Below are 14,520 nucleotides of genomic sequence, written 5' to 3'. Positions count from 1 at the left end.
AAATTTTTACTCACAATAGTGTTTATGCTGCTGTTAATTTTTTAAACGTATGCTAACATCGTTAATAAGACGCTAATAATTTCGTTCAAAATACCATCGTGTTTGTCGTGACACAAGAAATAACACCAATATGACAGATTTATAATGCAAATAAAGGTGTTTTTATGCGAACAGGTTCACATCGGCAACGTCGCAGATTCGCATGCGCTCCCGCCCGGCTGGGAAATATCGTAGGCCTACAACACCAGGCTGTTATTATAATAGCTGCCAGTCGCGCGAGAAATTTTTGTTTACAAATATAAATCTGTTTAAAAAACACCTTTGTTCGCATTATAAATCTGTCATATTGGTGTTATTTCTTGTGTCACGACAAACACGATGGTATTTTGAACGAAATTTTTAGCGTCTTATTAACGATGTTAGCATACGTTTTAAAAATTAACAGCAGCATAAAAACTATTGTGAGTAAAAATTTTAAAATGCATGGAAATGTTAACAATAAACCTACCAATAAGCCTTAGAAATTTCAGAAAGATTGGCTCAGTGGTTTGTTTACAATTAAATTTTAAACTTCAGTGTTAGTGCAGAGATTCTTAAAAACCGGTACTTTTTACGATCTTTCAACTATATAAATTTTTCTGGTAAACGGAATTTTTTTTAATTGTTACCACGCAAAGTGTAACCAGCGTAAGTGTATAAACCAGCTTATATTTAATTTTTGATTCAACAAAATCGGATAATTAATCTCAGAGATATTTAGGCTCAAACTCGAGTGCACATATTTATTTCCCCGACAGTAGTCATTTGATCAGTTTCAAACTCAAATAAAGGCCACTATTCTTACTTGTGTATAATAATTGTTTAATAATGCTTATAAAAGGTTACTATTAAGTTGTATTACAGAGCATTCAATTCGAAACAAGCTGCACATCGATCGAAACGCGTGCCAATCAATGATGGATTATGAAAAGAAGTTGCTGAGGTTTGTGCCGATGTCAAGGTCAATTGACAAGAAGTAAACAAATGCCGAACATTTTGCGAACGGCTAGTAGACAGTAGTACACAAGAGCTGCGCGGTTAAGCCGAAACACGGTAGAGTTAATTTAATAAAAGAGTTTGTGCACAAATACGTTAAAATGTTACAAACTATTTTCAAATTATTATTATAACATAAAAAAAACAATAAGATAAGATAAAAGTATAAACTTGATGCTATTCGAAGTCAATGGTAGAGGTAGGTCCTAACCTCACATTGTGCACAGCTATCTCAAAAGGCAGAGTTTAACGAGACAAATAATAACTTGTGTTGATTGTCTTAAATTTACCCAGGTCCGAATGATGTATGTAAAAACAAATTCAGTTATAATTACGGATTTTGGTAAATAATAAAGACAACACAGACGTTAAACATATACGTTTATTAGGTAGTTCTTAAAATCCATTAACTCTTAAAATTCACTCGGCACACATTAAAAATTGAGGTTGAAAATTAACATAGTTAAACATTTTGCAGAATAAACTTATACATGTAAGTTTGCAAAACAAAATAAATTTATGTCGGTTTAGTTATAACAAAAATAAAACTTAGATATGAACAAACAACAACAACAATATTTTGATAAACAACATTTGTTACATTAGGCCTACTAGAGACAGTATTTACATACGATACAGACTTTGTTTTCTAGTTTGGTATGCGTCATTACAAAGAAATGTAATATGTTAATCAGTTTTCTTGCAAATTATTTGCAATGCCATGCCAATACCAGCTGTCCTGACCTCTCGACATTCCTACAGTAGGCCTACATAGCTATGATGATAAAATTTTGCCCTTGTTTATATTGATATGCAAAAACACATACCAGAAGTTACAGTGTCATAGTTATGACATCATTCTGCCCTTGTTTATTGATATGCAAAAACACATACCAGAAGTTACAGTACAGCTATGACATCACTCTGCCCTTGTTTATATTGATATGCATTAAACATGCCAGAAGTTACAGTACAGCTATGACATCACTCTGCCCTTGTTTATATTGATATGCATTAAACATGCCAGAAGTTACAGTGTCATAGTTATGACATCATTCTGCCCTTGTTTATATTGATATGCAAAAACACATACCAGAAGTTACAGTACAGCTATGACATCACTCTGCCCTTGTTTATATTGATATGCAAAAACACATACCAGAAGTTACAGTACAGCTATGACATCACTCTGCCCTTGTTTATATTGATATGCATTAAACATGCCAGAAGTTACAGTACAGCTATGACATCACTCTGCCCTTGTTTATATTGATATGCAAAAACACATACCAGAAGTTACAGTACAGCTATGACATCACTCTGCCCTTGTTTATATTGATATGCATTAAACATGCCAGAAGTTAAGACAGTCCATCTCCGCTTACACGACTTACATTCCAGGGAATGCCTAATCCATACCAACATGCCTAGCCTCTCCACATTTCTACAGTATATAACTATGACTCAACTCCTGACCTTGTTTTTTTAATTTGTTAGTCTTGTGTGAGATATAATTATAATAATTGAATAAGAATAAAAAAGACTTTAAGACGTTTTCAGGCTTCCTGAGCACCGGCTGGATTGCCGTTTAATTTTAGGAATATTTGTAGTTTTTGGAATGGGTTGGAAAATAACTTGTAGGCCTACTACTACACATTTATTTTAAAGGCTTTTTGGCTATAATCGCTGAAAATAGGTACTGTATCACCAGATAATATCAGAATCAAATAAATCTTAACACTAAGTTGGATGGAAGTCAGTTGCAGTTCAGCACAATGTAGTCTGCTTCCGGCGACCGGCGGCGTCGGCTTCCCGCGTAGGCCTATTCATGGTGGTAGGTAGTGTACATCCAACTTACCCTCTGCTTCTTCCGAACCATCGCCACTCGCCAGTAAACCGTAAATTTTGGTTCACTATAAAATCAATCAAGAAAGTATTGCAAAACGGTTTATAACTATTAAAATTACTTGAAAAAACTGTATCAATTAACTTCACTGAATAATACGATTTTCACGCATATTTCCCGGTTTTTTCACGGCTGTTAAAATTCACGCATAATTCCCGATTTTCCCGGAATTCCCGGCCGCTGACAACCCTGTTCATTGTAGAAATCATGTTACCCGAGCATACCTGCCTGAATATTATGAAAACAAATTATAATATTTCAATGAGGATCTTATGCAGGGTTATATATATGTCTACTCAAACTAATTTGATTCCTTAAGTTTACCAACTGACCTGTTTAAGAACCTTACGAATCTTCCTTGGAAATTAGAAAAATAATTTTAACCGCATTTCAAATATGCCCAAGTATGCTGTTGAATATATTACCTTGGGAAGCCAGTTGTCTGAAGCTTCGACAGAGTCTGGGAGGTACAGGTGCCAGATCTAGCCTATGGTAGGCCAGTGACACTTGGACTGGGGGTGGTGCAGCTGAGGACCAGCGGATAGTGTGACGAGGACTGCTGCTTCTTAGTATCACAATGTACGGAGCTGCAGATAGATGTTGCCAACTATACGCCACCTGCACATCAGACTAATGATATAAACCACAGACTTGTTACATACATCGGAGTTTTGGATCAGTTTTGAAAAAGCTGAATAAATATCAAACAAAAATAATTCTCCTTTTTAATTTGTGTAGACGGCAGACAGTAATCTTTATTCATATATTCTTGGATTATAGTATAGTATAAGAACAAGAAATATTTATTTCCATTGATCTTTATAAAAGAAATAGGACACGTCATTTGTTATATATAGTTACAAGGCGATTCAGTGTTTACAGTACAATATATCTAAATTTAAATAGCCACTTTCATGAAAATAAAAGCTTTATTTCAACTTATTTTAAGAGATGCATTTGAGAAAACATTTGCATTTTTTTTTTTTGTAATCTAATATATGTACTGCCAGGTTGTATTTTACTTCTCACAGAGTTGGTGGCAGAATACATTATATTAAATAAAAGTGGTAAATGATCAGAAAAACAGTGATCTCCCAATGTGATGTTGTCAAACAGATTCCTATTAACACGTTCATTACAGATGACGAGTAATCTCGTCACTGCTATCGCTTTCCAGTGGCGCACGACGAGTATACTAGTCAAAGCGCTGTTTACATCCACTGCCAGGTTAGCCACTGCTGTGAGACATTCTTTCGCTTGCCGCTTCTTGTGCCAGTGATATACTTCAATCTTGTATCGTTTTCTGATCAGACTATTTTATTGGTGGTAGAGACGGTTACAAATTTATTGTAGTCTGGGATTTAGGCTTGGATCTAATGACATGCAGTAGAATAATGTTAATAAATGTACTGTAGCATTGTGGAAGGATTCTAACCTCAAAGTTGTGCTTGGCCGCTTTATTGAAACATTTTTATGGTGTATCCGGGTAATTCACCCCTGCTAGCAGTATTGTTTAGTGCTGCTATCTGTTGGGTTCTTGTAAATCTACGTCCACAACGACTGGGACGTAGCATATGCCTCTCATATGGATGAAACTAAATTTAAACGTTTTCGCGCACTCGTCCAAGCAGCGCACTAGATGTTTGCGCCACCGGCAGCAGTCAGCCATCAAGCAGCCGCAGTGAACATGTTAAAATTGATAATTATTATTATCTATACAGAAGTTATTGCGAGTTGGTTGATTATCTGAAGGAAAGAGATTAAAATTTCGTAGAAGGTTTAACAATCTAAGGGAAACTGTATTATTTTCACATCCAATACCTATTTCAATGTTGAAATCACCAGCAATAATAGGGAGTTTTTGATCATCTTTTAGTTTTTTTTTTTTTTTTTTGCATATTCAAATTTAGTCAGGAAAATATCAACATCACCATTTGGAGATCTGTAAATACTTAAAATAGTAACATTGTTATCAAGTAATTTAACACAACAACATTCCAAATTCATCTTAGAGTAAAACTAACTGTGTAACATCAACATACATTAACTTGCATTAGCCTAATGCTCAGCTTTTTACCACTCTCACTTTGTTGACCACTTATCGCTGGTGATATGGGCGGGCAGTCATGAAAAGCAGCATAGCTCTCCAGGTGGTGACCCTTTGGTGTAGAGGAGTGACAAGTCTCTGTCTCGCTTGCCTGGTCAAGTGTAGTTGTAGAAGATGGAACCGGGGAATAATTGTCTGCTGGTAAAGTGTAGGTGTGTGTTTAAGTATTATTTTTTAGTGTATTTATGTTTTGTAACCAGGCTGTAATTTTTGTTCTTATTCTGTCAGTTAATTATTTTTTATGTGTTTGAGAAGATAATTGCATAAGTAGAAGAACAGATAGAGACCAAACACAATATTTGTATACTTCATCTAAGACATTACCTGTTCTTTGTTGAGTTTCCATGTTCCACTAATGTTATGGAAGATGACACTCCTGACCTTCCCAAACAATTTATTGATTTCAAAGTTACCAATGTCTTGGGCAATAGGTTGCTCAAAAAGATAGTTGGAAGGAGGCTTTAGCAGAGGGTGAGCAAGAGCATATCCTGTAAAAGAACATGTTTTATGATAATAACATTATTTACTTTTGTTACTAGATTAATTAATGCAACATACAAACAAACTGCAGCTATTGTACACAAATTTAAAATAAAAAATAAATAATATTGCTACCTTAAATTAATCGAAAATAAGATAAACATTTTCTCTCACAGAGGGTAGGCAACTACTTTAACTGTTCATGTATTAGTTAATATCTTTGACTATATATACCTACAGAAGACATCCCATCCTTATGGGATGGGAGCCAGGTCTCGGGAGCAAGTAGTTGATGTGAGCTGCCGGTAGGCGCGTGATAGTAGGATTTTTTTTCTATCTGCACTCTCTCTCGCAAATTCCCCCCTCGCCCCGCGGCCTACTCTGCATCGCTCTCACTGACACATTCCTTCTCTCTATGTCTCGCTTCCCCACCGACCACATGACCCACACTGCTACGCTACAACTGCTCGCTCAGGCACGGGCAATGAATACAAGCTGGCGCTCGTCAAACATTACGTTAGCCAAGCTGACGATGATAACTTATCACTGATAACATTAATGTGTGTGTGTTGCGCGATTACGTGGTATGGGAACATATTTTATAATGTGAACGAGTACTCAAATTAATACAGGCGCAAACATATTGAGTAGGGATGGTCAAGTCTCAAAATTTCGGGAAATTTTAAATCTCGTTACACGAGACGAGATTTCTTTTTGGCCGAGATTTTGATCAAGACGAGAATTTAAAAAAAAAAAAAATTTAAAAAAAATTAAAAACGCCTGCAGAAAGTCAATGCAATACCCGCAATACAGGAGCGTGTTGTAGTTGTGTTTCCTTTGCGAAGGCGTTCTTATTTAATTAATTCTATAAATGTAAATATTACTCTAATTATTTTAATAATATTACTTTAATAACATTTGAGAAGTTTTGTTAAGTGTAAGCAGTGTGAGGAATGTTTTACAGTAGAGTCCCGCAAACTCGCCACTCGATAACCCGGCAGTCTGGATAACTCGGCCATCATCTGGCTCAGAAAATTAGTGATTTTTTGAGTCCGAGTTAAACATGGACTCAAGCCAGCTAAAGTCAAATCATTCTCAGCTCGTACAAATGATTTTTTTACTATACCTGATGACTTAATACTGACTTGTAATATAAATATAAATAAAAGAGGTAGTTAATTAGCTTACCAATTGTATTGTTCTTATTTTTAACCCTAGTTCCCGATAACCCGGCATTTCACAAACTCGGCACCCTTCCAGTCCACATTACGCCGAGTTTGCGGGACGCTACTGTATTACTATAAAAAGTCAAAACAAGTAACTATTTTTTATAAAAATTAATATTGCTTTTATTTTATGATTTATTTTATTTTAGGATAAGTTGAACTCTATCCTAACTGATATCACTATGTTTCCTAATCGTAGGCATTTTTAATAAGTTAGGCGTGATTAATAAAAAAATGTTATGCTGATGTTTTTTAATAAAAGATTGTAAATATTCTTGCATATTATCATTATTTTTGTATTTAAACAGTCATCTAACAATGTTACAAAATCAGGTAAAAATTTTGAATGTGCATTTCCCGTTGTGTATGTGAAGGGAAATCCCGTCTCGATCTCGTCTCGAAATTTTATGAGAAATAAAAAATCTCGTCTCGTCTCGAACTAAAAATTCAATCTTGTCCATCCCTAATATTGAGTAATCGTGTACTTTAGTAGGTAATTGATTTGAGTTTGGTTAAGATATACAAACTTAAATATTTAAAATAACAACTTAAAAACTTTAAAAATTAGACAAACATTGTCATTAGATTGAAAATAGGCCTAAGTACTTATTCTGAGGTTACAGTTAAAGTGTAGGCTTGTTGGGAAAAAGATTTAACAAAGGCTTGATTTGGTGACTGTGATGTTTTTTTTTGTAGGCCTACCATTGTGGGTTTTGGTTAAAAGTGCTTTTAGACCCCCACCTCTAGAGATAAGCCTACAGTATTGAATGATATATTTTATTTCGCAAATCTGTTGTTTGCTTCACCTTAAACTGTAACCTCAAGTGAATATGTACTTAGGCCTATTTTCTAAAAAGTTTTGTGTAACGAGTCAAATGGGTAGGGGGGTAAAAATATAACGATTTAGACCACGAACATTAAACAGCTAAACATAAGCTGTTGAGTAAGCCTAGTCGCGACACTAAACTGACGTCGTACCTAACCTCCAATTCCAAGACCGCAGACGACGTTGGTGTCAGTTTGGTTGTTTGGCTGTTCGACTGCGTCTGAGGCCGGGCTACGGGAGAGAAGATGAGCAGCGAGGTCACCTTTGAGCGGTACGCGGCTGTAAGCCTGTTAAAGCTGCCATGCGCCTGCCTTCGCTGCCAGTTTTTTTGTTTCGGTAACTCGTTGACCAATCAGGAATCGTTTTAACTTTCGTCTCGATTCTGAGACGAAGGTGAAGTAAGAAGAAGTTTTGTGAAGTTTTGGTCATTCGTATTCCCGGCTTTTGTTGAGGCATTCGCTAATTATTCGTCCTTTCGTCTTCGATTTGAAGAGTTTTCGTGCTACTACTTCGTCGTAAAAGTCACAGTAAGTTCTGTGGTGCATCGAGTGCGCGAAAAATCGTTTTTTACAGTATTACTACTTCGTTTGGTAAGTTGTACAATAAAACTTAGACAACTTAGGTTTTTCTTTCGGCAGAACTTTGTCGAAGTTCATAGGCTAGGCCTGATTCGCAGACCTCGTCATACGCTTTAACCAACTCATTTAATTAAAGTATCGGAGTTGGTGACAGATCATTTCGATTAACGTTTCGTAATCCATATCTGGGACTTTCTTTTTAAATTCTTAAACCCCTTTGTAAAGTTCCCGAACGCCCCGAAGTTGGCCCCAGCAGACAGGTTTCTGCTTGATAATTATTGCAGAAGTTTGCTTAAGTTGAACACGTGGGGAAGTTGAAGTTTTAGTTTTTCTTTTTTCGTATCAGCTCCTGAAGCAGTTTTATTTTTAGTTTCAGTTTTTTTTTCTCTCGTTTCGTGTCTCACTTGGGCAACTTAAGCCAACTCGTTTTCTTGTTTAGTAAATTCAGACTCTGTGGGAGTTAGGCTAGGTTAGGCCTATCTTGTACTAACCTTGTTTGTTTCAGGTCGACGACGTAACTCCGTAGGTAAGCGGAGTGACTACTTAGCTTACTTGTTGATTTGTTAAGTTAGCTAGTAGTGTGTCATTTAGATATTTGCCCACGGAGTCAAGTCAAAATTATTATTTTGCCCACAAGCCCTAGGCTAGAGTGGTGATTTCTAGTTGGGTGGTTAGTAACCCGCCACGTTCGTCTCGAGCTCTGACAACCGGGGCTATCAAAGTTAGGCTATCCGAATCACTATCGACTCCTGGGAAACTCCCCGCGACCAGACTAGGGCGAATCCTGGGATCTCGTTTTCTTACCGGTGGCGTAATTTCCCTCTTGTCGTCCGCCAGGAAAATTACGTCACATAAATGGCGCCCGAACAGGGACCAGTGATTGGATAGTCTGATAGTACTTGGTGAGCTCAAGCTAAGATCGCTGTAGCAGCTGACGTCGAGTTGTAAGATTTTAGCCTACGTTAACCGCTCTAGCCTTACAAGTATTCGCCTAGGCCTACTGTTATTTTTTATTCTACGTTAACGTTCTAGCCTAGCATTTCTAGTTTATTAGGTAGCTTAGGCCTACATATTTTCTGGTTTCGTCATTGTAGCCTATTGCTAGCCTAGGCCTATTGGTGTTTAGCGTTAAATATTTTAGCCTATTTGTGTGATAGCCTATTTATTTTAGGTAAAACGTTTACTTTATAGTAGCCTATTGCATTTTAGCCTTTTATTATTGGATTTTGGAGCAGTTTGGACTTGGTCCTATTTTAACAAATTTTCTGGGTTTTGAGTACCTAGTTGGGACTTAGGCTGTAAAAAAAAAAAAAAAAAAAAAATTTTTTTTTTAAAGTTGTCTTGTTTGGACTTATTTAGTGCTGTTTAACGTTAGGCCTGAATTTAAATAGGCCTATTGTGGATTTTCATAATTGTTAATCAATTTCAGCCTTTTAAACTATTTTTGCAATTTGTTTGTCTTGTTGTGCACTAATACTTTGCAGCTATGCCTAACTCACTCCCTGAAATTTTGACAACGACGCCAGGAGTTCTAACCATGGCTGGGGCCGTGGTGACTACGTCATCGGTTATCCCTACCTGCTCGTGTGCATCAACAGTTACTACTACGTCAACGGTGTACACACGACCGGTGACCTCGACCGGCTATACTGCTCCGCTCTACCCAACGGATGATCCACGTGTCGGCTGGATACATGAGCTGTCAAAGCAACAGTTGATGGTGGAGATGGCGCGACACCAATTGCCATCACATGGTACACTGGCAGAAATGCGCAAACGTCTCTGCACGTACTGGCGAAGCAACGCTGGTGCACCGTCTTCTCCAACCTCCCAGGAGGAGGTGTTTACGACTGGCCAGGTGTTAGATAACCAGGCCCGGAGTTCGATGCAGGAGCCTACTCCACGCCCATCGCCTTTCGACTACCGAACGGGGTCAATGCCTCAGCCTACTGCGTGGAGACCACCCGGTACCTATGGACTCGTAGGCCTACCCCCTGCTACGTTCCAGCGTCAGAGCCCACCTGCTGCGGTCACCTCGGCATCACATGAACCCTCACTCGCAGGACTGGAGAACTTGACTGACGCTCGACATGCCTTCGACTTCGCTCCGAGGTCTTCGCTCCCGGAAAATTCTGATGCCGATCCGGTACGTCACACTTTGGACCGCATGCGGCAGATGCTCGGCCTATCGCCCAATGCTGACATGCGCAGCCTAGAGCACACGTTAGCCGAGGTGTTGAACCTCGAACAGCGGGGCTCACGACGTGAGGAGGACTACGCCGAGCTTCCAGTCCACGGGATCGACCCGCTAACCTCCCGATACACAGTCCCGTCTCGGCCAAGGGATGGATATGGAGGTGTCCGGTCTTCGTATGTCCTACGGAGTGATGACCGACCTGATGACGTTGCTAAAACGTCGTCCGCCCTCTGTGACAAGGTCCGGAAGTGGAACTTGCGCTTCGACGGCAGACGAGATGCGGTTTCGTTTCTGGAGCGTCTAGAGGAGCTGCGCGAGGCCTACTCTCTGTCGCCAGAGGACGTTTTGAAGGCTTTGCCTTCGCTTCTACATGGCCAAGCTCTCCTCTGGTACAGGAACAACAAAATGATGTGGCGTTCCTTCCTCGACTTTAGGCGGGCATTCGAGGTCCAGTTCTTCCCTGCTGGCTATCATCGCCACTTGGATGACGAGATACGGAAGCGCACTCAGGGTGAAACAGAGGCATTTAAAGATTTTGTGATTGCCCTGACAACCCTGATCCGACGGAGCGGCACTTTCTCTAACCAGGAAACTATCGACCTGGTGTACTTGAACATGAGGCCGGAATACAAGTTCATGATACGACGTCATGACTTTGTCACGCTACCCGACCTCATCGAGCGAGCCGACGAATACGAGGAGCTGCTACGGGAGCGTAAGCTGTTCCGCCCTCCCCCTCCGGTCGCTCAAGCATTGGTGCCTGAGACGGCCTACACGCCCAGGCGTCGAATGGACCGTTTCGTCGATGTTGCGGTGATGGACTATTCTGAGCCCGACCGTAAACCGCAACCTACCTCGCCCAAGACCGGCCGCACTGGTGATTACCCTGCAAGGAGTGGGGGTAACCAGCCAAAGCATACGACAGCCACCGTTCCTAATAATAGAAACCGGGGCCTACCGTCTACGAATCCATCCCGACCATCGAGTAACCGCAACCCTCCAGTCTGCTGGAATTGTGATGCACGCGGTCATGTCTTCCGAGATTGCGATCAGCCGAAGGTGTTGCGGTGTTACTACTGCAAACAAGTCGGAGTGGCCACTACGAGCTGCGGTTGTCGCGCGGGAAACGCCAGACGGACTCAGGCCGCAGGAGGTCGCCTGAGCCCACGTCCCGTGGCCGCACTACCTCCGACGAATGGAGCTCATGGCTCCAGTACATAAGGGCCTTTACCGAATCGGGCTCAGGAATCGTGAGATCACTTGAGCCCGCAGCGCAGCCACCTACGACCTCTACCGAGCTCAATTACGTGAGCACCTCGTACGTGTCGGCTGGAAAATCGTCAGAGTCAACCGACATCCGACCTTTTGTCGACGTCACGCTCCTGGGGAAGAGATTCCAAGCTCTGTTGGACACCGGAGCAGTTGTAAACCTCGTCGGGGATGAGGTTGTTCGTCACTTCGACGAGTGTGGGGTAAAACCTGAGATATCTTCGGCGGACCTGAGGATGGCTGATGGTACACGTTGTCGGATTGAGACGAAGTACCACATCCCGGCCCAGATCTTAGGTGAAAACCTCATACTCGGAGCCTATTTTGTGCCTGGGCTCACCACGGACGTCGTATTGGGTATGAGGTGTATTCGAAACCTTAACCTCATACGAATAAACGTCAACCACGATGGCACTTTCGACACGACCACGACTCTTCCTTGTGCGACGGGCACACTGGAACCGCTGACGTCAACGGAAGAACGACATCTCCAGAATTTTCTCGAGAAAGAACTTCCTCTCTTCGATGCTGTTGTGGGACCCACGGCGTTGACTGAGCATGTCATCCGGCTCAAACCAAACGCTGTCCCGATCAAACAGCGCCACTACCCTCGTAACCCTGCAATGCAAGCGGTCATCAACGATGAAGTAGCTGCCATGCTGAAGGATGATGTAATCGAACCATCCGAGAGTCCATGGAGCTCTCCGATCGTGTTGATCCGGAAGTCGACTGGGAAATACCGCTTTTGCATCGACATGCGCAGGGTGAACGACTCCTCGATCAAGGACGCCTATCCTCTGCCTAGGATTAACGCCATCCTTGAGAAGCTCCGGCAGGCCAAGTTTATTAGTACCTTGGACCTGAAGCAAGGCTACTGGCAAGTGCCATTGGCCGTCGACAGTCGCCCCGTGACCGCCTTCACTGTGCCAGGCCTAGGCCTTTTTCAGTTCAAGGTCATGCCGTTTGGCCTACACTCTGCCGGTGCCACCTTCCAGCGCCTTCTGGATAGAGTCATCGGGCCTGCGCTGGAGCCGAAGGTCTTCGCGTACCTTGATGACCTTGTGGTAGTGTCAACATCATTCGAGGAACATCTAGAACTTCTAGGGGTTGTTTTTCGCCGCCTACGCGAGGCGGGCCTTCGTTTAAACCCCGAGAAGTGTCACTTCGCCCGTAGGGAGCTGAAGTATTTGGGACACATCGTGAGCCAAGATGGAATTGCCACGGATCCTGAGAAGGTCCGCGCCATTCAGGATATCCCCGCACCCACGAACGTCAAGGGACTTCGCAGTTTCCTAGGCCTTGCGTCGTGGTATCGGCGATTCGTCGAGAAGTTCGCTTCAGTAACCATTCCGCTTCGAGGTTTGCTGAAGAAGAACGCCAAGTGGCTCTGGGGACCCGAACAAACTAAGGCATTCGAAGCTCTGAAGCACGCCTTGGTGACGGCCCCGATTCTCGCCTGTCCCGACTTCAGCCAACCCTTCGTGCTCCAGGTCGACGCCTCGAATTATGGCCTGGGAGCAGCGTTAACTCAGAGTGTAAACGACCGAGAAGTGGTCGTTGCGTATGCCAGTAGGCTACTCTCTGAGGCCGAACAGAACTACACAACTACCGAGAAGGAGTGTCTCGCTCTCGTGTGGGCTGTTCGGAAATTCAAGGCTTATCTCGAAGGCTACCACTTCATTGCGATAACCGACCATGTCGCCCTAAAATGGCTGCTTAAGCTCAGTGAGCCTAGTGGGCGCCTGGCTCGGTGGGTTATGGAGTTGCAGCAATTCGACTTCGAGATAAGGTACCGCAAGGGGACAGCGAACAGAGTGGCCGACGCCCTGTCTCGTCAGCCGGTCCCTGAAGTGCCCAGCTCGTCTGGTGAACCCGATCAACCTACGTTTGAGGTCGGAGTTTTAACCAGACGCGGTGCTAGGAAACAGTTGCGGTTACGACGCCTAACCGATGCTGAAGGTGACGAACCTTCACTCGGCGATGATCCGGCGGGTGACGTTATCGACGACGAAGCTCCTGGTCCTACACAGCAGGAGACTGACGACCCATCATCCGACGTGGACAACGATGGTAACCCGCCGGGCAGCCACGATGCTTGGTATGACCGCCTTCGCAACCTGGTCAGCAAACACCCTGGGCGATACTCGAGATACCAGCTTTGCGATGGTAAGCTGTATCGTGCTGTCTCGAAGAAGGATCGACCTACGACATGGAGGGTGTGTGTGCCAAGCGACCAAGTATCCGTGGTACTGCACGAAAACCACGACACGGCTACGGCAGGACATCTTGGGGTGAAGAAGACGTTAGCCCGAGTTGGTGGGGAGTACTTTTGGCCTAACTGGCGTCGTGAGGTGAAGGCCTATGTACGGTCTTGCGCCCAATGCCAGGCCTATAAAGTACCCCAAACGAAACCAGCTGGGAAAATGTACTTCCGACAACCCCAAGGACCGTGGTACGCAGTGTCTGCTGACCTGGTAGGCCCATTGCCTAGATCACAACGGGGTCAGCGATTTCTGCTCGTGGTGCAGGATACCTTCAGCAAATGGACGGAACTCGCCTCCATTGCGTCTGCAACCGCAAAGAATGTGGTGACGAAGCTGAAGGCTATCCTACTTCGACATGGAGCTCCGGATGTGTTGATTACGGACAACGGCACGCAGTTCGTCGGTAAACTGGTTCGAGAGTTGGCTGCTGAGTGGGGCATCACGCTACAGACGACGGCCCCCTACAGCCCACAGTCAATCCCAGTCGAGAGGCAGAACCGGGTGGTGAAGACTATGATTGCGCAGTTCGTGAAAGGCAACCATAGGTCTTGGGACAACCACCTGGTGGAGTTTCAGTACGCCCTCAACACAGCTGTCCACGACTCTACTGGATTCACTCCTGCGATGCTGTG

At 42.8% G+C, this 14,520-nt stretch overlaps 1 protein-coding gene across 1 annotated transcript in view; it reads right to left on the bottom strand.

Moving 5' to 3' along the window:
* The window catches only part of LOC128981877 (VWFA and cache domain-containing protein 1-like), a 55,263-nt gene that overhangs the window by 24,640 nt on the left and 16,103 nt on the right, over nt 1–14,520 (bottom strand). The window contains exons 11-12 of the mRNA XM_054400850.1: nt 5,373–5,536; nt 3,367–3,559 (exon numbers count right to left, since the gene is read on the bottom strand). Coding sequence (XP_054256825.1) covers nt 3,367–3,559; nt 5,373–5,536 — 357 coding nt within the window. The remainder of the gene's footprint in view (nt 1–3,366; nt 3,560–5,372; nt 5,537–14,520) is intronic.

The sequence above is a fragment of the Macrosteles quadrilineatus genome, unplaced genomic scaffold (genome assembly GCF_028750875.1).
Source record: "Macrosteles quadrilineatus isolate MER2022 unplaced genomic scaffold, UCM_ALF_1.0 Scaffold_54__1_contigs__length_841927, whole genome shotgun sequence".
In the NCBI taxonomy this organism is placed as follows: domain Eukaryota; kingdom Metazoa; phylum Arthropoda; class Insecta; order Hemiptera; family Cicadellidae; genus Macrosteles; species Macrosteles quadrilineatus.
This window is presented reverse-complemented; position numbering and strand designations above follow the sequence as displayed.